The sequence below is a fragment of the Lissotriton vulgaris genome, chromosome 11, assembly GCF_964263255.1.
Source record: "Lissotriton vulgaris chromosome 11, aLisVul1.2, whole genome shotgun sequence".
Taxonomy (NCBI): Eukaryota; Metazoa; Chordata; class Amphibia; order Caudata; family Salamandridae; genus Lissotriton; species Lissotriton vulgaris.
This window is the reverse complement of record NC_141699.1, coordinates 871,571,619-871,597,583: the sequence shown is the minus strand read 5'-3', so window position 1 is coordinate 871,597,583 and position 25,965 is coordinate 871,571,619. Positions and strand designations below refer to the sequence as shown.

Genomic DNA, 25,965 nt, shown 5'->3' with positions numbered 1-25,965 from the left:
CTGAACCAACTATTGGCTCAAGTCTTTCTGCACTGTCAAAGGTGATGACACCCCTCCGAGCTCCGAACACACAGGCCCAGAGGCAGTACAATGCGGCCCACAAATGCACCAGGGGCATCGTGGAACGCACATTCGGCATGTAGAAGTCACGTTTCAGGTGTCTGTACAGCACAGGTGGAAGGCTCCTGTACAGCTCAGACATCGTGATCAAGATGATCATTGCATGTTGTTTGTTGCACAACATGTGTGTACGCACGAATGCCCTATGGATACAAGTGCCAGATGCACGGGATGATGTTGAGGAAGATGAGGCAGGTGGACCACACCCCACTGCAGCTGCAGCAGGAATAGCCTGTAGGAACAACATCAATGACAATTTCTTCTCATGAGCACGTCACATTGTCACAGTTCTTAGCAATCATGGGACAGTACGCAAATGACCACAGGCACAGCATGTGCAAATAAATTAATTACAACACACATTCCTTGAGTGCATGTCACTCCTCTGTACAAGCACATCACTCTGACAAGTGTAAGTGTAACATGTAGTGCTAAAAATCTCATGATTTGAAAATAGATGGTTGGTGTGTCACCTCTGTACAGAGAGGTTGTTTAGGGTGTCACGTATTCGAAATGCCATTTCTGTGTGTCAAAGATAGTACGGAATCCCACTCATCAGCGTTTCACATGTGTCCCAAATCATTACATATAGGCTATCATTTGTGACCTACAATTGACTACAGGTCTACTTTTGATGTCAAATATGTACCACCATGATGCAGGGATGTACCTTGTGACTCAAGTCCCACAACATGAGCAAATGGACGTAAGGGGGAATCACTGCCCCTACATTTGTCCATGCTTTCATACTTGGTTAATCATAGAGATGGCACGTCTGTGTGTATTAGTATGTATTATTCACATACAGTACAGGCTGATTGGTATGTCATTGTTTTGCAAACAATATATGGCAGTCCAGGTCGAGGTGCGAGGTTAGTGTCGCATAGTGTATCGGGGGACAGTGGAAGGTGTTATTCCAGGGCATGATACAGAGGGCAGAACCATGCAGAAAGAAGCCATATGGCAGAGATGAATGCTACTGCTTTCTACTTACCAGTAAGGCAGATTCATGGCATCCGGGAAGTCGTAAAGGTGTCTTTTCATGGAGGTTGTCTCTCAGACTGAACAGCCGCCCCCTCCAGGTGGGCCCCTGGGAGGCCATGATGGACCTCATCTTCAAAGAAATCATCTTAGGCACAAACCGGATGGTCATGGAGACTAAGATGACTGACCTCACAGCAGAGACAAAATCAATCCAAGGAGATATGACTGGCTTCCATGACAAGGCGGAGGACCTAGCTCACCGCCTGTCCTCCTTGGAAGCCAGAAATTTCATTCCAGATAGGAACTAAGGGTCTTGTGTAACAAGATTACCGACCTCAAGGACCAGAGCCACAGAGACAATGTCTGCTTCTTTTGGAATGCCAGAGAAGGTGAAAGACATTGACTCTGCGGCTTCCTCTGGGACTTTTTGCCCATACTCCTAGGGATCACCACCATGTCTCTGCTGGAAATACAGAGGTCCTAAGAACCCTGCAGCATCGGCCCCTGGCGCCAATGGGCATGAGGCCCATCATAGCATGTTTACTCCACCACAAGCAGTCCCATAAGATACTCACAGCATGAAGGTCACATGGGCCCTATGACTTCAAGGGTCACAAGATACAGATCACGGCTGACTTTTCCAGGGATACAAATGAAAAGCGGAGAGCCTTCCTGTCCCTCAGACCACAACTGTGCAAGAGGGACATCATGTTTGGCCTCTTTGTGCTGGCGCTCATGTGAATTATAATGGTTGGCATATCCAAGGACTTCTACGACCCAGAGGTATTGCAGTCCTTCCTGGATGGTCTGTGAGATGGGGCCTTGGTCACGGCTCTAATCTGCCCCACTCCTCCACCACATCCATGGACCTTCCACTTCCAGGGAGTAAGGACACTCAGCCTCAGCTTCTTTTAACACTTTGTGACACGGAGGAATTGGAATAATTATATTGTATTATGCGACGGATTTGTTATGAATATTATTCCCCACATGTATACCTAAAGTATTTCCCTGCGTCAGGCACATGTTTGGTCTAAAAAACAAGATAGCGTCAAGATTGTTTTAGTCATTTGCGTTATGATGCAAATGTTAAATGTTGTTTTGTGTATAATCATTGTACATAATAATTTTGTTTGTTTATGATCGTTGTTCATTGTGAATTGTTAAAAGTATTGTTGTATGTTGTTTGAAAAACAAGTGTCTCCCTATTTTTCATGCATTTGAACTTTTTGGATAAATAAACAATGAAAATCGAAAAAAGGAATGGATTAATAAAAATTCTATTCAAACAGAAAAGGTAGCAGTCTGTTTGTTGCTTTAAAGTAATAGGAGCATAAGACAAAACGGAGCCCGGTTCCCCTTTTTGTGTTTTCAATTTATTACGGCCGGACCTGACCCGGGTCCTATGGACCTATCCCCTTTAGTTATTACAACTTTCTATAATACCATATGTTGTGATTTTAAATTGTGAGGGCGGAGATACCAAACTTGAAATGTCCATCTTTTCCTGAATGGAAATTATACTTCTAAAATGTAGTAAGGTAATCCCAATGTTAACCTATAGGAGAGATAGGCCTTGAATAGTAAAAACAAATTTAAGAGTTTTCTACAAACAGGACATCTAACACTTAAAAGTACTTTGTCCAACTTTTTAAATGTACTGCACCCTGTCCTGAGGCTGTCTAGGGCCTACCTAAGGGATGACATATTTGTATTAAAAAGGAAGGTTTAGGCCTGGCAAGAGGGCTAACTTGCCAGATCGACATGACAGGTTAAACTGCACACACTGGCTCTACAGTGGCAGGCATGAGCCATGTTTAAAGGGTTAACAAAGTGGGTGGCACAATCAGTGCTGCAGGTCCACTAGTAGCATTTAATTTACATACCCGAGTGGGCACATATAGTGGACCTTAATAGGGACTTATAAGTAAATTAATTATGTCAAATGTGGATAAGCCAATGTTACCATGTTTAAGTAGAAAGCACATGCACTTTAGCAATGGTTAGCAGTGGTAAAGTGCACAGAGTTCTAAAGACAGCAAAAACAAATTCAGCAGAAAGAGGAGGAGAAAGGAAAAATGTTTTGGGGTGACCCTGGAGAAAGGGCCATTTCCAACATACCCCTTCTCCGGATCCACAGGCAGCCTCTTCCCCTGGCCAGCTTTAGGGGTGCCACCATACTGTGCTTGGCAGGTTGTGCTGACCCCCCTTTCTACATTCTCACTCCACTCTCGGCACAAATGCTCAAGATGCCCCTGCAGGCGGCACTAAATGTCATCTCTTTGAATGTGAATGGCCTCACACTATATCAAGTGCAAGAAGGTGCTTACGTACCTTAACTCTAAACATGTCGATATCACCTTCCTTCAGCAGAGGTACCTCCCTAGCGCTGAGGCAGAGAAGTTTTGGTGGAACTTGGTGGGTAAGGAGATTCATAGGCGCTGCCCTCCACAGCAGGTCGATGGACAGGTGTTTCGCCGGAAATGTGGCGTGGCAATCCTGATTCACAAGACCCTCCCACACATGGTACTTAAATCATGGATATACCCAGAGAGTCTCTACATGTTTGCCAAACTGCAAATTTGTGGCAAGGTGCTCTGCATGGACTCCATTTATGTGCTGATGGGACCGAAATGCTCTTTTCTCCACCGACTCACCCTGTTGCTAACAGAAATAGACAATGCAAATTTGATAATAGGAGGTGACTGGAATCTAGCTTGGGATGCGATCTTGGACCAGATAAGCCCAATCGATGTGGTCAGTCATGTGGATTGGGCTCCTATGGGTCATCTCAGGGTGGATCATGGCCTCTTAGATGAATGGTGTCTCTTACACTCCATGGAAAAGAAACACACCTATCTGTTTCCATGCACAGCACTCAATTAGGATTGGCCCACTTCTCCATGACTCAGACCATGCTCCCTGTCATGAGTGACACTTCCATCCTGGAGGGTAAGCTCTCAGAACACTCTCCGATCTGCTTTTTGTCTGATCTTGTTCTTGCACAGCCGATCCACAAGCCCTGATGGCTTTACCTTTCCTTCTTTAAGCAGACCGCAAGTAAGGATCTATTCATATCCCACTTTTGTACCTACCTGGCGCAAAACATGGGATCGGAGGACTTGGCTCTAAACCTGTGAGAAGCTGCGAAAGCAGCTGTCAGGGGCCAGCTGATGAGGGATGCAGCATTATTCCACAAACAGAGAGGTGCGCAGAAAAGAACATTGGCGGAAGACATAGCTAGCCTCACACACCTACACAGCTCACTCTTCTGATGTCGCTAGGCGCAGCCTCAAAAAGGCATGCATCGCATTTAACACTCTCTTCACCTAAAAACTGCATATACACTCCAGAAATTGAAGTACAGGCATTACGGGTAGGAAGAGAAGGTGGGCAGGCGCCTGGCTGCGCAGTTCCGGCAAAGGGAAGTGGGGATGGCTATACCTGCTATTACCACCACCTCTGGGGGCCTTGTCAGTCAACCCCAGGAAATTGCAGCTACATTTGCTTCGTATCACCAGGTTCTCTACTCCCCTGAAATGGTCCCTGACCTGGCATGGATCGTTTCCTTCCATGACACTGTCAAAAGTCCACCTCACTGAGAAGGGTAGGAAATTGCTCCATGGAAAGATCACTAAGGAAGAGATTGCTCAAGACATCTCTAACCTCCCCTACCATAAAGCCCCCGGGGAGTACGGCTTCCTGGCTGAATTTTACAAGTGGACTAAGGCTGAGGTAGTGGACTCTGTTCATGCTGGCTTAAAGAAAGCTGACTGTTTGGGCTCCCTAGACCTCCTCTCCAACAGGGCCCTTATAACGATCCTCCCCTAGCCTGGGGAAAACCCCTATCTCTGTAGTAGTTACCGCCCCATCTCCTTTCATAATGGTGACATCAAGATCTTGACCAGCATACTGGAGGCCTGCCTCAAACGGGTTATTCCCTCCGTGCTTCGTAATATGCAGGTGGGGTTTGTCCTGGGTTGATCGTCGCGCAACCATATGCGTACGCTGGCCCATGCCATGTGGCTGGCTGAACACCTGCCGGAAGAGGCTCGGGCCCGGTTTCTAGATGCTAAGAACTCCTTCATCAGGATAGAGTGGGATTACCTGTTCACTGCTCTCCGGATATTCGGCCTTAGCATGGATTTCTTCTCTAGGGTCTGCTGGCTCTATGACCCTCCTCTCAGACCCTTTCCAGGTCTGCCAGGGGATGAGACAGGGGTCCCCGCTGTTCCCTTTGCTGTTCCGCCTCACTATGGAGCCCCTGGTGGCGGCAATACACCAGTTGGGATGAATTGTTGGCATCCCCACACAAAGTGGACCCCTCAACGCTCTACTAATTGTCTATTGACGCTTTCACTGCCATCTCTGTCCACAAGGATAATTCAAGGAAGAGCAAAGTTTTAATGCCCTAGAGGGTAACCACCTCTGATGCTATTTCCGGGTTCCTGCTCCAGTGGAGGGCTTACCATCTCAAATACCTGGGCGTCTACCTGGAGGCAGATAACCTGGACCCACTCGTGGAGCGAATGCGGCTTGATTTCGAGAAGTGGACTCACCTGAGCCTATCATTGTGAAGGAGGACGCAGGCTCTGACGATGATGACCTCCCACGGTTCACCTATGTACTGCACATGCTTCCCATATTGATGCCCCTTAAGTGCTGCAACAGATTGACAAGGGCATCAAGTCCTCCATCTGAGGGGTAATAAAACCCTGCCTGGCCATTGGGAAGCTTACTGCCCATAGGTCTTCTGGAGTCCTTGGTCTCACCTCCGTTGAGCATTATTACATCGCCCTGCACCTGGCGCTACTTCCGCATATGCACACCCAGGTCCAGTACTCCCCGATGTGGATCACAATAGTGAACTTAATCATGGACAGCCTAGCAGTTATGGGCACACAGGCTCCACCCGGTGGACGCTCATCTTCATAATAAGTGCTGCTTGTTTCTGGTCTGGGAAAGACCTGGCTTGGCAGTTCGGGGTAAATTGTTCTCATGAGGAGCAGGGTCAAGACTGCTTTGCATATTGCTGGGTCCAAACTGGGATGACAGAGTGGGCAAAAGACCAATGGATTGAACCCAGATGCCTTGACTGGGGTGAATGTTTGATTAATTCAGCATTTTGTCCATCATTTGTTGCTGCAGCACCTTCATGACAAGGTGCCCATTTGGTACAATGATGGCACCCACAAAGGGGTGACCATGCTCAATTGGGGCACTTGGGGGATGCAAGGATTTAAACTCTGAACTATCTCATCGGTCGGGACAAACTCAAATTCTTTGCGATGCTATAAGAAAAATTTGGCCTAGGTCCTAACAAACAGTGGCAATAAACATAACTGCACCATTGCCTCAAACGCAAGTTGGGACCCCACCCTTGTCCGTTCCTTCCTCTCCAGTGCTCAGCTATCTCAATAAATGAGGTCAATTGAAGGGTGTGATGCCCGGTGTATTTAATCTTCTGATTTACCAGCCACAGGTGGCGTGTCTGAAGGTCTGAAGGCAACCTGGTAGGCTCACTTCCAGGTGGAGGGCGAGGAGGAGGACAGGGTGGAGCTCCTAGAGAACCTTGGCCAGGGCACACAGGAGGCCCAGATGGAATTCTGCCTTCTCAAGAACCTGCAGGGGTGGCACTGGACACCAGTGAGGCTCAAGTCAGTGGGTGTGTTGCCCCCCTCCTCTTGCTGGAGGTGCAGTCACAAACATTGCAACATTGTTCATCTACTCTACGAATGCCCAGACATCCGCACCTTCTGGGCCAAGGTGGGGGTCTACATTTATGGAGGCGGTGGCTATACTAATTCCGTTGCCAGGCTCGCTGGTCATACTCCATGACCTGGCAGACTCTCTCCACTTAACTCATCATGCCCGTAGGTTTCTTACCACCTCCCTGACAGCTGCTAAGATTTGCATCCTACATCCTACATCACTGGCGTTCCCCGCAGTTGCCAACGCATGAGGAGTCAGGTGCTGACAGCAGCAGCACACTGAAGCAGACCCTGTCTAAAACCAAGCGAGATCGTATCGCTTCATTTTCAATTAAGGTAAAAATGCAGAGAATCCCTGGAGCATACATCTGCTGGGCATCACGACTGCTTGCCCATACGTACCTCCTATCACCTGCCCACTAAGCCCCTCGCAAACAATTCCCCCCCCCCTGCCCCCCCCCAGGCGCACCAGCCGTCCGGGACTTATTTAACAAAGACAACAACACTGCTACGGCTGTAGCGTGATTGAATCGGAGCATTAGTCTTACAGTATTCTTATAAACGCATGCCTTGCCTTACATTGAGGTAAGTGGTAATCCTGCATCTATATATACGATATACACAACATAACTTTGAATGCAGTTTAAGTTATTGATTTTCTGTATTATTTTTATTATTACATGACAGAAGGCGGCCAGGTGCTCATGTGAGTTACTTTTCATTACTTCACTATTCACGGTGGCACATTTTCCCCATTTTCACCACTATCGATACAGGTACCCCTTCTTTAGATACCTTTTCCATTCCAATCCAGCATTAGTGCCGGTACATGGGCCTTATGCTATCCCCTTTTTCATTTTTAGATGTCCCAGTCATCAAAGTCCTGAAGAGACCCCCCACCCAAAGCAGGGGTCGAAACGCCGTCAACAAGTATAAAGAGAACGAGCCACCGCTCAGCATATATCAGTGTATATTTGTGCTGCAAAAAAATGGATATATAAATGTTCGTTCTTTGTTAATCTGGAAACCTTGTATATAGTAGATCACGTTAATACACACATGTTGGTTCAATTTTTCACATGGGGACATAATGCACTATAATTTATTTTTTGTGTTTATAATGTACATAAAATTGATTATCCTGTTATAACTCAACCTCTGCGTGTGAGTGGTTCCTTGTCCTCTGACATTATTGTACCTTAAATACATCGCCATAGAGCCTTTTCAATGCTATATTATTTTTACTAGCCACAGGAACCGTTGTTTCTTGTATAAAATTAATACCCTGGTTCCTCCGTGAGTAGGGTTCCCCCTGTACTTGTCCTAAACACATGAGGAGTGGCTCATAGCTATGTACAAAATCGCTTCTTACGCAAGAATAATCTACAACTCACTGGAAAAGGTGACGCATTTCTTTTTTTCTGTCCTCCTTTCTTGAGGATGGGCTGATACTGTGTGTATTGTGCCTGCATCGATGGTAGTGCTCTCAACCTGCCCCTCTTGCTGATTCCTCCCCACGGTCCCCTCTTTCATCCCCTTTCTTTTTCCCCCTCCCCACCTGTCCCCCTCTTATCCGCACCCTTCCCCCATATCCTACTCTATCCCTGTCCTCCTGTGATTCCCCCTCCCTTTCGTCCTGTCTCCCCTCTCCACTCCCCATCCTTCTGCCTCCCACCCCTTTGTTTCCTCCACTTTGCTATCCAAGTTGGACACACACCTCGGCTGCACCCTTTCCCTCCTGTTCCCTTCCTACACTCCTCATGGACTCTCTTTTTTGCCTTAAGCCCTCATCCACCATTGTCGCTAACTTCTTGTTTGATTGTGATCTTCCACTTGGAGCCCTTTTGTTACTATTGACGGTGGTAGCCATTAATTGTATTTCAGTCTTTCTGGATTGCTGTACCCTGATGGGCTCTGCTGGCATTGTTCTTTCTTGAAATCTCAATAAAAAATGACAACGATAAAAAAGCAATAATCATGTTACTATTGAACCGTATGTCATATCCACTGGCTAAATAATACAATAGGGGTATATTTATAAGCCCCTATCGCCACAGGAATGTCACGTTTATGGAATGCCAGAAACCGGTCCTCAGAAGCTTGTTTCCGGTCCAGGGAAGACATTGGCAGTTCGGACTGGACTGTTCCCATGAGGCACAGGGTCAGACTGATTTGCATATAGCCATGTCTGAACTGGGGTGGCAGAGTTGGCTAAGGAACGGTGATGGATTAAACCCAGATCTTTTGACTGGGTGTGAGTGTTTGATTGATTCAGATGCTCCGTCCATCACCACCCCCTTTTGTACCACGTTTATGGAAAGCCATGGTGTGCAGACATTGTCTTATGCGGATGACATTGAACTGATTATAACTCTGGCCCAAGAATACGGTCAAGTGGCAGAAGATTTTAAATTATGCCTAGCTGACTTGGCGAATTGGATGACAAACAGCTGTCTAAGAATAAACGCTAGTAAAACTGACATCTTAGTGGTAGGGAAGCAAACATCTATTTGGTTTTCATTCTGGTGGCCCAGTGGGCTGGGTCCTTTACCTTCCCTGAACCACAAAGTCAAAAATCTGGTTTGACTCCACTTTCTCGGACCAAATTTCCACTCTTACTGGTACCTGTTTTGGGGTTCTGAATATGATTAGAAAGATCCTAGGGCTTATTCCGGAATGTGCTGAAAAAAACAGGAGTACAGACTCTTGTAGTATCAAGATTGGACTACTGCAAAGTCTTTACTTGGGGGCCTCCAAGAGGAGCATTCATATGCTTCATAGAGTGCAAAAGGCAGCTGGGCGCTTGCTGCTGAACATTCCCAAAAGTGCTCCCACAGGGCGAGCTCTGGATACACTTCACTGGCTTTCCATAGAGGAAATGATTTCTTTAAAGCCCTGTGCTACATTCACAAAATACTGCAGGGCAAAGGTGCGAGTTATCTTCTTCCTATGATTTCACCATACCACCCAAAAGGGTTGTTTAAGATCAGCTGGAACAGGACTGGTTGTTCCCAAATTTAATAGTAAGCACCTTGGTGGTAGCTCATTTAGTTCCTGGCAGCTAAACAGTGGGGCCTACTCCCTTTGCATCTTAGACTAGAGTCTTCAGAAGTGTCCTTTCGAAAACACCTAAAAACCTGGCAGTTTATGAGAGGCTCAAATCAACAGTAGAAGTAGTCTGGTCACCCTCTTGGTCTTTCGGAAGTGTAGCATGGGGACACTCCAAACTGGAGTAACAATGCACTCTACAAATTGCTAACATAACATTTGAATGACGTTCCTGTGGCAATAGGGGCTTCGCCTTATTTACAAGGCGGCATTAGGCCAATGAATGTGGCTTAACGCCGCCTTGTAAATAAGGCAGCCTTTCAGGCTATACTTAGCGTGAAAGAGGTGAGCAATGGATGTTGCTGTGGGCATTCTGCTGCAACACCCATTGCTTTTGACGCTGCTCTCTATTAGGGTGGCGTAAATAGGAGGCAGCACCAAAATTAAGAAATGGTTCTGTCCCCGACAGAACCATTTCTTGTTTAAACTGAAACTTACCCAGGTTCTGAGGGACACAGGGTTACCCCTTTATACTTAATCAGCACCAATATTAAGACCAGAGAAAACCTGGTCTTAACTTGATGAAGCAAGGAGAAATGCTTTATTTCTCCTCGTTTTTGCTGTTTCTACGTGTGCTGCCTTGTGCAGCACACATAAAAATAGCAAAACGCCATGAATGATTGTTTATGTGCAGGAAGGTGTCCCTTCCTGCAAATACACAAACGTAACAAAATATTACAATTTGTAATTCTATGTGTTCTGCACAATGCAACACACATAGAAGTTTAAAATCACCATTTGTGATTGTTTATGTTCAGGGAGGGCCACCTTTGTGCACATAAACAATCATTCCTTCAACGCAGGCAACCTGGCACTTTAGTGCCAGCGTGCCTGCATTGGTGCTAGGGAGCTTAAAATAGCACCAGTGCTAGGGAAAACATAGGGATGTGCCGTGTCTTTGTTAATACGGCTCATCCATGCGTTTTCAGAATGGCGGAGCGTGGTGTTAACATTTTGTGCTTAACGCCACGCTCTGCCATTCCCTTGTAAATATGTCCCTACGTTCTTTGCAAAACACAAAAGTATCTGTTGAACTCTGACCTGAAAACTGTTTCTCAGCTAGTCAATTCTGGCTACAATTGTTACCAAGGTTTACTATACAAACTCATATACAAAAGACTGTACTGGAAAGACTCCCTTTTGAAAATCCTAACGCTGGTTAATAAGAGTGCCAAGAAGAACCAACAGACCTTAAAAATATTATCTAACAATATTGCTACCAGGATATTGCAATGATCCATCAGATGTTACACTGCTTAGAGTCAGAAGACCGTCCATGAAAGGCAGACTGTTTTCAACCACGGTCCTATCCCTTTGGCCCTTGCCTGAGAGCGCTTCCCTGGTGTAGGTATCTTGGTTCCTAGGGTATCCATGGGTGTGGTGGCTCTCCAACCTCCTATTTTCCATGGGGCTTCTTCAGGGTCCACTGGGAAGGGTCCTTCTTTAAAATTGGAACCGCAACTTACCTATTGACTTGTATTGAGCCCATGTCATGTTCCCACTTTGCACATGGCTTCCATGGGGTTCCTTGATTACCTCCCTTGGGTGGTTCCTTTTGTCCCCGGCACTTCTACGTCTTCTGGGTATAGTCTTGACTTGAGTCGTGGTTTGCACGCCACTATTTTAGTATATGGTTTGGTTTCCCCCTGGCGCCCACTTTGTATATCTGCTATTACCTATTTTTATTGCATATTATTGTGTGCATTATGTATATCTCCAGGTAGGAGATATCTGTATGTGTTAGTGAGAGTCTTAACCCCTTGCATGCGCGGTGAATTTTTGCACTGTGCGGCCGTTTTAAAGAGTGGGTGGGATCATGACGGCCCCCAGCCGTCATCAGCATACAACCACCGTGATGCATGACGGACGGGGGCCGTCATCAGCATGGAAGGGGTTAAAATAAATGCATATTTTTAGAAATGCACTGTGTGGTTCTTTTTTACTTAATCTATACCAATAAGATTATTCTCCAGTAAAGCAAGCGGCTTTACACTCCTTATGGACTAAGCCTGAAGGCTACTCTCCATAGCTACCAATTAGAGAGCTTTCTAAGGTTGTCTAAGACCACTAAAATCACCATAAGGGTTGTCTGGATTAGTGAAGGGTGTCCACTTACATAAGTATGCTCCATGTACTAATCCAGCTTCTCACAATCGGTCTCCCTCCATGAAGGACCAAGAAAACACCAGCTGCAGCTCCTGCTTCCCCAATATGATGCTTCTAAAAAAGGCTCTTGCTTGGCTCCCTGACAGTGGTAGATAAACTCTTGCTAAAGCTCTCATAATCAGTTGACTGGACTACGGGAATGATTTTTGTATATCTGCTATTACCTATTTTTATTGCAAACTATTGTGTGCATTGTGTATATCTCCAGGTAGGAGATATCTGTATGTGTTAGTGAGTGTCTTAACCCCTTGCATGCGCAGTGAATTTTCGCACTGTGCGGCCGTTTTAAAGAGTGGGCGGGATCATGACGGCCCCCAGCCGTCATCAGCATACGCCCACGTGATGCATGACGGACGGGGGCCGTCACAGCATGGAAGGGGTTAAAATAAATGCATATTTTTAGAAATGCACTGTGTGGTTATTTTTTACTTAATCTATACCAATAAGATTATTCTCCAGTAAAACAAGCGGCTTTACACTCCTTATGGACTAAGCCTGAAGGCTACTCTCCATAGCTACCAATTAGAGAGCTTTCTAAGGTTGTCTAAGACCACTAAAATCACCGTAAGGGTTGTCTGGATTAGTGCAGGGTGTCCACTTACATAAGTAGGCACCATGTACTAATCCAGCTTCTCACAATCGGTCTCCCTCCATGAAGGACCAAGAAAACACCAGCTGCAGCTCCTGCTTCCCCAATATGAAGCTTCTAAAAAAGGCTCTTGCTTGGCTCTCTGACAGTGCTAGATAAACTCTTGCCAAAGCTCTCATAATCAGTTGACTGGAGTACGGGAATGGTCTGTTAACATCAGTCAAAGACTCAAGAACGCCACCACTGGACTAATTTGTAAACTTCCATCTCGTTCTCCCTCTTTCCCTATTCTCCGGAATCTCCATTGGCTGCCTATCAGAAAACGGGTCATTTTTAAACTCTGTTGTGTGACACATAAGGCACTTCGCAAATTCGCCCTGCCTACTTCTCCAGGCGTTTAATACCATTTAAACCACAAGATGCCTAAGTTCCTCGGATAAGGCTCTGTTGACTATCCCTTGCATTCGCACCTACACTACCCTTTGTCAATGGAATAAATTCCCCCCTAGCCTCCGCTTATGCTCAGACTTTATCTCCTTCAAGAAGGCTATGAAGACCTGGCTGTTTTAGGAAGCCTCTTGTGTCTCAGCACTGCAGCTCCAACATACTCCTTCAAGAGTGATTCAAGTGCTATAATAAATGTCTCTATCATATCATATCATTATCAAGGTCCACATTTCATGACCTACCCAAAAACATTCTATCACACACTGAGTTCAGAAAAACTGTGTAAACCTAGCTGTTCAAAAAAGCATTTCTATCCTAGACGTCATACCTCTTCCCTTATGTCCAGATTCAGGTCTCATCTACCTCCACCATCCCCCACTCTCACCAATTTAGTAAACAATAAGCCAGTAATGTATAAGCATACGAAAACTCTTGGCCTATCGAAAGGCATGACATTGCAGCTACTTCTTGACGGCCTAATCTACTTGTTTAGACACTGAGGTATTTTTTTCAACACTCCCTTCATTATATTTATTGGACTGTCTCAACAGATACCTGGTCACATGTGCAGTTGTGAGATTTACCTTATCATCCATCTTCTTGTAAGGATCAGTTCAGGATCAGTACACATGGAATCATATTTTTGTTCAAGTAAAAATTACAATGATAGTTAACCAACTAAATATGAATTTTCAAAGTTGTATCCCCGATAAGTACAGGCGTGTGTGGCTACCTAGAAAGATTCCATTTCATGTGAGGAAAACTATTGTCCAGGCCTCCCCTGCCGGAGTTTTGTCCAGCAGCAGGAGGTCAGACTCATGTATGTGGCAGCAGCATCCATTTTGTGATGCTGAGGCTCTGTTTAACTTTAACCGGGTTTACCAGTATCTACATGTCTTCTCCCTCTAGAAGGATGGAATGCTACCCCTGCCGCCAGGACTGGCGGGTGGGGGGGTGGGGGTAGTATTCAAAAGTTTTTGACACCTTACACGACATGTTTTGATAAAGCCAAACCAAAGTTAGCATTAACCACGAGGATTATAATGCACTTAAGAGTATATGGTATGGCTATATCATAGAACAGCTGTAGGGAGATGGTTCTGAAAGCTGCAGAGGGGCTCAGCTCATGCTAGGGCACCCTCTCACATAAAACCAAGCACTCTGCCTCCAGGATTGTTAAGCCTGCTAGAGGAGTGACTTATAGGTTACTATGTGTCTATATATAAGGTTCGATATAGATATACTATATCTAAGTAAGGGGTGATTATACCACCTTACCCAGGCTGTGCGAACAGACCTGTGGTGTCAGTTTGGAGGGCCAGCCAGGGGTGGCATAATACATGCTGCAGCCCCTGGTAGGCCTTGGATGCACCTATGTCCTGGGTACCTATGGTACACTATGAAGGGACTCACAAAGGTGACCCAATACCCAATCTGGTATGTACATAAAGTACATGGTATCAATTTAGAGAGAGAACAGCTAAGCTGTGGGTCTGATTAGCAGGACCACAGCCAGTCCAAAGTCGAAAAACCAGAAAATCACAGCAAAAAGTGGGGGTGACCATAGGAAGCAGACCCTACTCTCCTACATTGACACATTTATTCCAATTGTGATGCATGCATTTAGTGGTTTAGATTTAGCTTTTTGGCATTGAAGTGCTTCACTCACCTCCATTCTACTTTCACTTTTTCACAGTTACGCTGATCGTGCCAAACAAATCAGGTGCAATGCTGTAATCAATGAAGACCCCAACAACCGCTTGATCAGGGAGCTAAAGGATGAAGTGGCGCGTCTTAAAGATCTTCTTGGTGCCCAGGGATTAGGCGACATCATTGACAGTGAGTATCCTTACAGCCTAGTGAATCTCCTTTTAAAATGTACATCATAAGTTGTAATTGAAGCACAAGGTTTGTGAAAAAAGAGGTCTCAGTGTACCAACTACTGGACATTAACTCTACGATTGCAATCTATTAGCTTTTCTTTCTTCAGCTGTCACTGAAGAGGAGTGTTTTTCAAGGCATCAGCCTAAATATGTACATATGTCAAGCTCTATGGTGGGTGTGGCATTACTTTTTTCATCAATCAATTTTTAGATATAAGGCATTTTCCAATCAACACCTGAAGATTGCTATTCCAAATTCGTCATCCACTAGGTGAATGACAATTTAGATGAATTAGCTTGTTTAGTAAAGTCTAGATGGTCTAGTAAGAAGTTACTCATCGGTAGAAGTGGGATAACATCTTTATACCTTTAAGCATCCACACTAATTTATTATTTGGACATCTTGCAGGGGGATCGGAACCGTCTTTAGAAATTTAACAATCACTAACCTTTGTAAACATGCTTTAGGTTTCTTTACAATATTCCCATCCTTCGTCTAGTCACTGTAAGTGTCCAGGGGCTTATTTACAAGCCCCTTGTGCCACCGAGATTTGCAGGCCACCAGCTGTGGTCCCATGCAGGGGTGTTTTTCGTGAAGATCAGCACTTCAGTTTTGTCGTAATTGAGTTGCAGTCAGCTGTCTCGTATCCATTCAACTACATCGGTCATGGCAATGCCGAAGTAGGTTTTGGTGTTGGAGGGTTGCTCAGTGAGCAAAAGGATCAGTTGAGTGTCATCCGATGACGTCTGCAAGGCGGGTAATGTAGATGTTTAAACAGGGTGGGGCTGAGTGATGATCCTTGTGGTACGCCGCATATGATGTCTTTGGTGCAGCAATGAAGGGAGGCAGTCAGATGCTCTGTGTGCGTCGTGTGAGGAAGGAGACGATTGACTTGAGGGCGTTTTGCTGTATGCCTATGTTGTGGAGTCTGTTGATGATGGTGTTGTGGGAGACTATGTTGAACTCCGCAAAGAGGTTGTGCAGGATCAGGGCGACAGTTTCTCAGAGTTTTCTGATGTCATCTGTGGCGGCAATTAGTGCAGTCTCAGTGCTGTGATTTGCATGGAATCCTGATTGAGAGGCATCCAGTAGGTGGTTTTATTCCAGGAATTCGGTGAGCTGCTGGTTGATGGCTTTCTCAAGAACTTTGGCTGGGTAGGGTAACAGGAAGATCGGACGTACATTTTGAGGTAGTTGGGGTCAGCGGAGGCTTTCTTTAAGAGGGGTCTGATGTCAGCGTCTTTCTATACGTTTGGGAAGGTTGCTGTGGAGATGGTAGTGTTGAGGATGCTGATGAGTTGCCTGATGGTAGGGTTTATTGCGAGGTTGTAGAGGTGGTGGGGGAAGAGGTCAGTGGGTGTCCAGGATGGATGGAAGACATGATTGTTGAGGTGATGAGGACGTTGAGCAGTGACTAATTGGTGATAGTTCGGCTGGTGTTCGCTGCTTGGTCCAGGTCGTCAAGAATGAGGGTGGCGCATTGGATGTTGAAATAGTTGTAGATTTTGGTGATCTTGCCGTGATGTTGCAAAGTTCTTGGGAGGGGTGGATGGTGTTCTCTGTCGTTGTCAGGTTTGAGAATTCTTTGACTATTTTGAAGAGTTCCTTTGTGTGGTTGGCCGCAGAGTCGATGTAGGTGGCAATGGATACTTTTTGGGCTTTTCTGATGTGCCAGTGATAGTTGCTGAGGGCTGTTTTGTGAGCTACTCAGTTGGCGGGTTTGTGCTGGTGCGTCATAATTTCTCCAGTTGGTGACAGTTGCGCTTGGTGGTCCTGAGTTCTGTGGTGTACCAACTAGCATGTTTGGGGCCCTTGTTGGATTGTGTAGGTTTCAATAGGGCGACTCTGTTGGTGATCCAGATTGCAAAGTTCTGGATTGTCTGGTTGAGGTCTGTGGAGGCCTCCAGTTGGGAGGTGTTGAGGGCCTGTGACCACTGAGTTTCAGTGACCTCGCTCCAGCTGCAGAAGGAGGAGAACTGATATGTGGTGACTGGTGATGGTGTGCTGGGCATTGTTGATGGTGAAGTGAATGATGGTGTGGTCAGTCCAGGTGAGTTCTGTGGTATGGCAGAATTTGATTCTGTCGTTGGAGGTGAAAATGGGGTCAAGTGTGTGTCTGGCGTGGGTTCAGTGACCAGTTGGGTGAGGACGATGTTGTTCAGGTTCTCCAGGAATGCGATGGAGTTGGCGTTGTTGGGGTTGTCGATGTGGAAGTTGAGGTTGCTGAGTAGGATGTAGTGGTGGGAGTCGATTGCTGGGGGGGTGATGAGGTTGGGGATAGCAACGCAGAATATTGCTCAGGGTCCCGGGGGTCTGTACACAAGGGTGCCTCCTATTTTGGTCTTCGTGTAAGTTTGTAGTAGGAAGTTGAGGTGTTCCATAAGAGGAGTGGGGTCACTTTTGTTTCCTTGCTTCCTGTTGGTCAGCGCCTCCTCCTTGCCTCTTGTTTCCTCCTGGGCTGTCTTTGGTCCCTACAGTGGAGTTTGGACCTAGGACTGTTTCCTGTGGCCAGTGCCCTTTGCAGGCTCATTTGTTACTTTTGGAAATGCACTCTTATGAGTGAAAGTTTCATCAGTCTTTCTCCTTCACACCCACGTGTGTCCCCCTTGCCCTCTATTTGCTTATCAACCACTCCTGTTTGCCATTGTTTGTTACTCACCCTCCGCCCTCTAATATGTTTATCATGTTTTGTAATCCCCCCCACTATTTTATTTCTTCGTTACCATTCGGGGAGGATACACTGCAAATCGTGCAAACTGAATGGACCCTGGCATGTCCAAGTAAGCATAGGGCTTAGGTCAGGAGGGTTGTGCGCCACATTTGCAGGGTTTTCTTATTTAAAATGTGCCATGTCTTACATACAGTAACATGAAGAAGTGATGGTTTTAGTATTCCTGGGGGTTCTCCACCATGCACAGACTGGCATCTAAATATGAGGCAACACAAACAGGACCAGCAACATTTATTTGCGACCTCTTCTTCATCAGGGAGAAATCTTCAACAGAAAAAGCATTGGCAAGTCCAATAGGTTTTGCCCATGCAAAATCAATTGACTTGGAGCTGATCTTTTCTAACCTACTGCCACTGTTTGCCATTGACCTGCCACACCGCCAACACCAGAAGCCCCAGGACAGAGGGCACAAGACTACATTCACCGCCCTGCTGGTCGGCCGTGCAATGCGGCCAACGTCACAGGGAGCGCGCCCAGAGGCGCACAAGGAGCTGATCTTTTCTAACCTACTGCCACTGTTTGTCATTACCTGCCACTCCGCCAACACCAGAAGCCCCAAGTCAGAGGGCACAGGACTACATTCATCGCCCTGCTGTGAATAAATAGTTATAATAAAAACTATTAATAAATAAAGATGAAACGCAAATAGAATTTCCTCCTTTTAAACTCCATCCTTTTTTCTTTGACCTGTTTGTCTGATCTTGTTACCAACATTGACATCAGATATATAGTATATATGTATATAGTACATGACAGGAGTCGTGTGGCTGTGTTTGTTCTGCCGTAAAGTTCTATGTAGAAGAGCTCGACCTAGTGATAGGCGTTAGTATACGGGAGACTGGCTTCTTGATTTTTTTTTAACTCTCATTATTGTGCATTTTACAATTATATATCACAGCCTACTGCTCATTTTGCAAGTCAGAAGTGTACCATAAAGATTGCTATATTGTATGCAATCACAACAGTAAGCCTGAGTATCTTGCGAGAAAGCAATATGCATGAGTACTTAAACACTGATAGATAGGAAACTTTTGCAGAAGCAGTTGTTGGAACTAGCTTGCACCAGTCCCCGTGGGACAGAATTACCTGTGCAATGTCAATGGTTATATGATGGTGTTCGTGGCATCAAGGTAATGAACCATATTCCCCTAACTGTGCTGCATCTCCTGAGTTTTGCACTAAGCAAGCAGGAGGCACCTTAGACTTCCATCAAGGGGGCAGTCAGTATCATTCAGGTTAGCGCAGCTCTACCAGAAGGGTATCCCGGCTAGCCGCTAAAGGGTATTTGCCCTTACTGCCTTCGCAGTGCAATGCGCTGCTCTCAGCCTGGGCCCTGGCATCCAGAGAGAGCGCCCAACCAGTAAGTGTGGGAGAGTTGGGCGATCTCCATCTGCAAGTGATCTGACACAAAGCCAAGAGGAGGGCTAGATCTATGAAAAGTGTCACTGCTTTGTTCTCCTTTGTTCTGCCTGTCAGGCACAGCAGGCGCACCTCCCAGGTATGTAATGCAGGGTGGCCGGTACAGAGTGTTAGGTGAGTTGTAATTCCTTGCCAGTACTGGTAGAGTTATGGGCACATCCAAAACATGTCAAGAAAGCCCGCGTCAGACACGTGACAACTGGGGCAAACAGCATCCATTTAGTAAAAATAGCGATTGATTTCGTGGGGTGAGGTAAGCCCGTGCCAGTGCATAATATTGTATGAGCCTGAAACGGCTGTGTGAGACACCACTGAACAGTATGCCAACATATTTTGCCATTAATTATCAGTACAGGGACTACCTAGTTTGGCACCCCAGTGTTGTTGCAGTGTAGTAAGGTTTGCTGCGGCATGTGTGTGCAAGGAACCGGCTATCCATCTCGTCAGGTGGTGACCCTCCCCATAACATGTAAATATTGAATTGTAGGATGTATGTCTAGTTCCTGCTGTAAGGCACCCAGTGCACCTCTAGAGACTGAATGTTGGAGTTGTACAATAAGAACTGCCAGAGGGGAAGCCAGCTTCGGCTATGAAGTCCTCCATGGAGAGGAGTATACTGTCTCCATGGAGAGGAGTATACTGTCTCAGTGTATGTATCCGGTGTCGTGCTAGTGACCCAGTTCACATCATGAGGTTGTCACTTTGCCTCACAGCATGCCAAGGAGAAGCAAGGCTGGAGCATGAGATGTTACCGATCTAATGAGGAAAAGACTCCTCCTCCTTCAAATAGATTTCATTCTATACACAAATTTACACATTATTGTCACATACTATCTGAGGATGGCAGAAAACCATGGACTCACTTTCACGGAGGAAGATGTCAACACCATCCTCTCGGCACCTCCACTAATGGCTGCCCTTAATGTTGCTCAAACCAAAGCTCAAAGTGCAGATTGGGAGAACCTAACTGAAAAGAGCAAAAACCGCATTAGATCCTTTCTACATGGTGTGATCATTACAGAAAACTTAAGGATCAACACTGGGCCAAATGGCTTGATTGTTATATATGCCCCCGTATCTTGCAGTATGATGCTGCTTTTAGAAAAATCTGGGCCCATATAGGGTGGCACTGCACGGGTGATTGGATCATCCTTATTATACAGACAGCCAAAAGACTATTGGATGTGATCTTAATTGACAGACAGGCAACAGAGAACCACTTCAAAACCACACTTACGTCTTTTAAAACAAGCATTTACAATGCAATGGTCTCGGCATTATTAAAGGTAGAGCTATTGGCATTGCTTAGGACATTTTTTTAATTTTTTTTAAATCATAAATAAATGGCATTGTCATTTATATTGCCAATAGCTTAATCGCTTGCATATGCGAGAGGTGGTGGTGGAGGTGGTGGAGGTGGTGGATGCGTTGGATGTGGTGGAGGTGGTGGATGTGGTGGAGGTGGTGGATGTGGTGGAGGTGGTGGAGTGGTTGTGGATGTGGTTGTGGATGTGGTTGTGGATGTGGTTGTGGATGTGAATGTGGATGTGGTTGTGGATGTGGTGGTGGATGTGGTGGTGGATGTGGTGGTGGATGTGGTAGAGGCAGTGGATGTGGTGCATGTGGTGGGGTACTGCTCATGAAATATTTCAGGATCCAGACTGACACCTGCGGGCACGGATGACACCATACAGAGCCGAATTACATCACCTACGGGTGCGCACGGGTACTGCTCATGAAATATTGATGCCTGCGGATAATTCTAAGGTAAGGAATCCAAGGTTAGAAGTCTCCATCAGAAGTAAGCCTTCACCATGCACTGGTTCTAGCCCAGAGCATGGAAATGCAAATTAAAAGACCTAATCTGTAGAGTACTCGTATTCGGATCTCTCAGTCACTGAGAAAAGGATGCCCAGCCTGCACCCTCACGGTACAAAAGGGGGTGGTGATGGACGGAGCATCTGAATCAATCAAACACTCACACCCAGTCAAAAGATCTGGGTTTAATCCATCACCGATCTTTAGCCCACTCTGCCACCCCAGTTCAGACACGGCTATATGCAAATCAGTCTGACCCTGTGCCTCATGGGAACAGTCCAGCTGTGGTAAATAATATTACCAGGACTATTTTTCCATACATTAAATAACAATAAGAATAGCTCATAAAAATGAGAGGCAGAGTCCGTGGTATCTGAGTCATACGGGCTTTAATTAAGATGACTCGAGTCACCGAGAATCGGGTTCCATCACCACTAAGGTTCAGGAAGGGATATCTAACGTTTTATTAACATCACACATTATATATAGTAAAATCGTATAATTACAATGAATACAGTAGGCGGAACAAGTGAAAAGAGAGAGATAAGAACATATGGGCGTAAAAGAAGGCGTGTTAGGAGGCGTACACGTAGGCGTGCACTTGATGAGTCAGAGAAATGTCATAGGTGGGTGGATGCAAAGAGGAAAGTTTGCAGGGTCAGCAGAAACCTTTACCCTACATGTGCGCGCAACTGAGCATGACGTGAGATTGACGTGTAGCTGGGGAGAACTGGGGGCTGTGACTTTAGCACTAGTAGAGGAGACAGGAGTCTGGGATGTCAGAACGACCTGCACCTTTGGCATATCTGATATCTTATGTTTGGAGGATGTGTTTTCTGAAGTAAAAGGTCTCTCGAGCAGAGGCCGTTCATCACTGAATACTAGGATGCGCATATATCTCCTCATGTAATGCACGGGGGCCATGGGCCTACTATGGCAACGGGTTCAGTAAATTACTTGCATGGAGACAGGAAGGCTGGGCCCCGCGTTCTGCAGGCGGAATATGTTTACCTATTTCACTAGGCTGGAATGTGTTTTTGCGGAGGTTGAGCAGATAACTGTAGGCAAAATACCGTCTTGGCAGGCAGGCCAGGCCGGGCACCGCTCGGCTGGGCAGGGAGTAGAGGAGAGGTCAGGGATGTATACCAAAGCTACAGTGTTCAGAGACAGAAGAGGCTCGGGCCTCAATTCAGGGCCTGGCTCGGCTGGGCCAGGAAAAACGTGGAAAACGTGTGCTTTGCGATATTTAAAAGTGCACCATGTAAATGCATTGGAAACGTAGGCCTTGGTGCGGAATTCATACTTTATACATGGAAGGCCCACTAACTGACATGTTAACATTAGACGGAAATGCAGGGCATTATCATGACAGGCAGGGGAAAAGAATTACATGACATACATGGGGCACGGGTGCATGGATAGGGTGCGAGTGGGGGACACACTGACTATCAAAATTTCTATTTCCTCATTCCCTCCTTGTTCCCTACTGCGCCCTTTAGGATACATCTATTTTCATAAGACCATCTATCTGTTCGTATAACATCATTTGCTCGTCCTTTTTCATTCGAGCACGGGAACGTGAACGTGGACGGGGGATGCAAGCAGTGGCGCACAAGCCGCAAATCGCTGGACCACATTGCAGACAGAGACAACAACTGAATAATATGAGCAGTATTATTCCTAGGAATGACAATACTTTCCATCCCCAGGCTGATATCACACTCCAGAGCCAACCGGACCAAGTCCAGGTGCCAGGATTCTGGTGTATCTGGTGAGCTATTTTATGAAGCCTTGTTATTGCTGCATACACTGATGGTGCGTTATTTGGAATAAACACACAACAACTGGAGCCGATCACTCTACAAGCTCCGCCCCTATCGGCCAGGATGACGTCAAGAACAAGGCGGTTCTGAAGAACAACAAGTCTCATTGCAGACTGCTCTTCGGTCAGGTTACTTAAGGCAGAAGTAGTCTCATTCACTACTGCTTCCAAAGTTCTGGTTAATTTGCGTATTAGTTTACTGTTTTGGACGGGACCTACAAAGAAAAAGAATCCTTTATTGAAATCTGTATATTGCTCCCACGCTGTCTCAGTCTGATCGACAATTGGGGACTCGATCTCCCTCTTATGTCTTACATGTACGAGATGGGAATCTCGGTGATAATTAGATGGGGCTAGGAAAACTGGTGGCAATAGGAACGCAATATAACATGTTCCACCCCAGTCTAAGGGCAAACGTACATAAGCTGTCTGACCACAAATAAAATAGGAATGGCGGGAAGTTTTGAAAGTAGACTTTCCTTTATCACTGAATTCGACCACAGTAATACAATCACTGTGTCCTAGATGTACTGAACCATTCTTTCTAATGCATAATTCGCCTTTCACTGGTAAGACAGTTATAAACGGCACGTCTGTATTAGTCTCAGACTGAACGTTCAGGATCATGAGGTTAAGAGTAAAATTTCCTAATCCATACACTTCATTTTTCTAGATCGGTTCCTGTCCTTTGGGGAAGACCGTCCTTGTCTGGGAAACATACTTTATTCATAACTGTATTCAGGTTCCCCCATATCCAATTGCCCTGGGAAATTGGGGACTTACTGTCTAATGTGGAAATTAAAGTAAACCATGTCCCACACGAACCATTGTGTGAAAAAGGATAAGGAAAGAGGGGCAGAAAAAACATGATGATCAAAGTGATAATACATCTGCTGCGTAGGTTTTTGCAATATTTGTCTTTCTTTTCATTTCGCCTATCTCTCTGACTATTTGGGTCTATCTCATACATGTCAGGAACCTGTCTAACCGCTTCACCCGAGGGGGACTTAAACAATTAAACGCTGCCTGGCTTACTAGACCGTAGTTTTGATTTATACTCCTGCTGCGGAGTTTTTTCTAGCAAAGGGAGTTTAGTGTCTGTTATCTCCAAACAGTTCTCAGAGTCTCTCTCAAAACAGTCCTTGGAATCTTCTCTCGAGCCAGAACCGTGAAACCGCTTCACATGATGGGCATGTATCCAGCCCTTTCTTCCCTCCACCTTCACAGCTGTCCTCGTCGTCAGTAGCACAAGTTTCGGTGACTTCCAACGCGGCTCCAGGGGGCTCGACCTGTCGAAGTTTCTTACAAGAACATGGTCACCAGGGACAACGGCGTGATCCTTAACCTGGGTGTTGTCCGGAAAAGCGGCGGCAACCTGTGAAAGACAAGAGAGTAGTGCAGACATCAAGAAAGCCAGGTAATCTGTCAGCATATTACTGTCAACATCTGTGATTTTCTTAGGCATAGGCGTACCCCACATATTGGGGGGTCTACCGAAAACAACCTCATAAGGAGATAGTCCTGTTCTGGAATGAGCTACCATACGCATGTAAAAGAGGGCAACCGGCAAAGCTACCATCCAATCTACGCCTTTTTCTGCACAGACCTTCGCTAGTCGTGTTTTCAGAGTCTGATTTTGACGTTCTACGAGGCCTGCCGCCTCGGGATGTCGTACGCAATGGAATTTCCACTGGTACCCTAACAGGAGAGATACTTGTTTCATAAGCTCGGAAGAGAATGGCTGTCCATTATCTGAGTACACGACACGGGGCAAGCCGTATCGCGGAAAGAATTCACGGACCAACTGCTTGGCAGTGGTCACGGCAGTGTAATCTGGAACTGGGTACGCTTCTGTCCATCTGGATAGGGCACATACAACTACGAGGACATACTTGAATCCTCGGCATCTGTCCATCTGGATATAATCCATCTGGAGGACTTCGAATGGGTGGTCAGGAGGATGAAATCCACCTTGTTCCACGGGAATGCCTTTGCCTGGATTGAACTGACAACAGATCATACAAGTACGTACTTTCTGTTTCGCTGCTGCACGTAAATGTTTGTTGAACCAAATGTGCTGTATACTGTCTAACATGGCTTTTTCTCCCAAGTGTGCCGGACTATGTGCTGTATTTATGATAACTTGAACCATGGAGTCGGGGAGAAACCATGTGGCTTTTCCTTTAGTCACCCAACCTTGATCTGTTTGGACCCCTCCTTGTTAGTCCATTTCTTGATTTCGTCTTGAGTGGCATGTGTCTGTATGTCGAGTACATCTAATGAGGGATCCCTGACTGTCATGCAATTTGTCTGTGATGGTGCTTCAGTCTTCGTCGTGTCTGTGGTGTGAGTCTGAGCTGTAAGTTTAGCTGTTCGATCTGCCAAGTCGTTACCTTGAGAAATAATGTCAGTGACTTTAGTATGTGCCTTGCACTTCATAATGGCTATTGCTGTAGGCAGGTGTATCGCGTCTAACAGTGCTTGAATGAGGGGACCATGCTGTATCTTGGCTCCGTGGGAGGTCAGAAAACCTCTCTCCTGCCAGAGGACACCGAAGTCGTGAACGACTCCGAATGCATACTGTGAATCTGTGTATATGTTTACTTTCAGGTTCTTGGTTCGTATACAGGCTTGGGTCAGGGCAATGAGCTCTGCTGCTTGAGCAGACAATGTGTCAATTCGCTGTGTTTCTATGACTTCAGTCTCGGTGGTCACTGCATATGCGGCCACTAACTCTCCTGTGCTTGTTCTCATATATGAACCATCCACATATAGTGTCAGGTCTGGATCGGATAATGCAATGTCTGTCAAGTCTTGTCTGGGCTTAGTCACTGTGTTAATGATTTCTACACAGTCATGTGGTGCAGGATCAGTTGTGTTCGAAGGCAAAAGTGTAGCAGGGTTTAATATGTTACAACGCCTGATCTCTATGTGAGGTTGGAACAGTGTCAATTCATATCCTGTCAATCTTGCTATGGTCAGGTGTTGTGTCTGTGTTCTGTTTAAGAGAACTTCCACTGAGTGTGGAACCTGTACTGTCAGGGAATGTCCTAACACTATGGAATCGCTTTGTCTGATTGCTAGAGCTGTTGCTGCAACTGATTTCAGGCACGCAGGCAGAGCCTGGGCCACTGGATCCAATGTACTAGAAAAGTAAGCACAGGGC

At 45.9% G+C, this 25,965-nt stretch overlaps 1 protein-coding gene across 1 annotated transcript in view; it reads left to right on the top strand.

The window, feature by feature from the left end:
- KIF1A (kinesin family member 1A) overlaps window positions 1-25,965 on the top strand; it is a 2,508,766-nt gene that overhangs the window by 624,686 nt on the left and 1,858,115 nt on the right. The window contains exon 13 of the mRNA XM_086944020.1: window positions 14,822-14,964. Coding sequence (XP_086800146.1) covers window positions 14,822-14,964 — 143 coding nt within the window. The remainder of the gene's footprint in view (window positions 1-14,821; window positions 14,965-25,965) is intronic.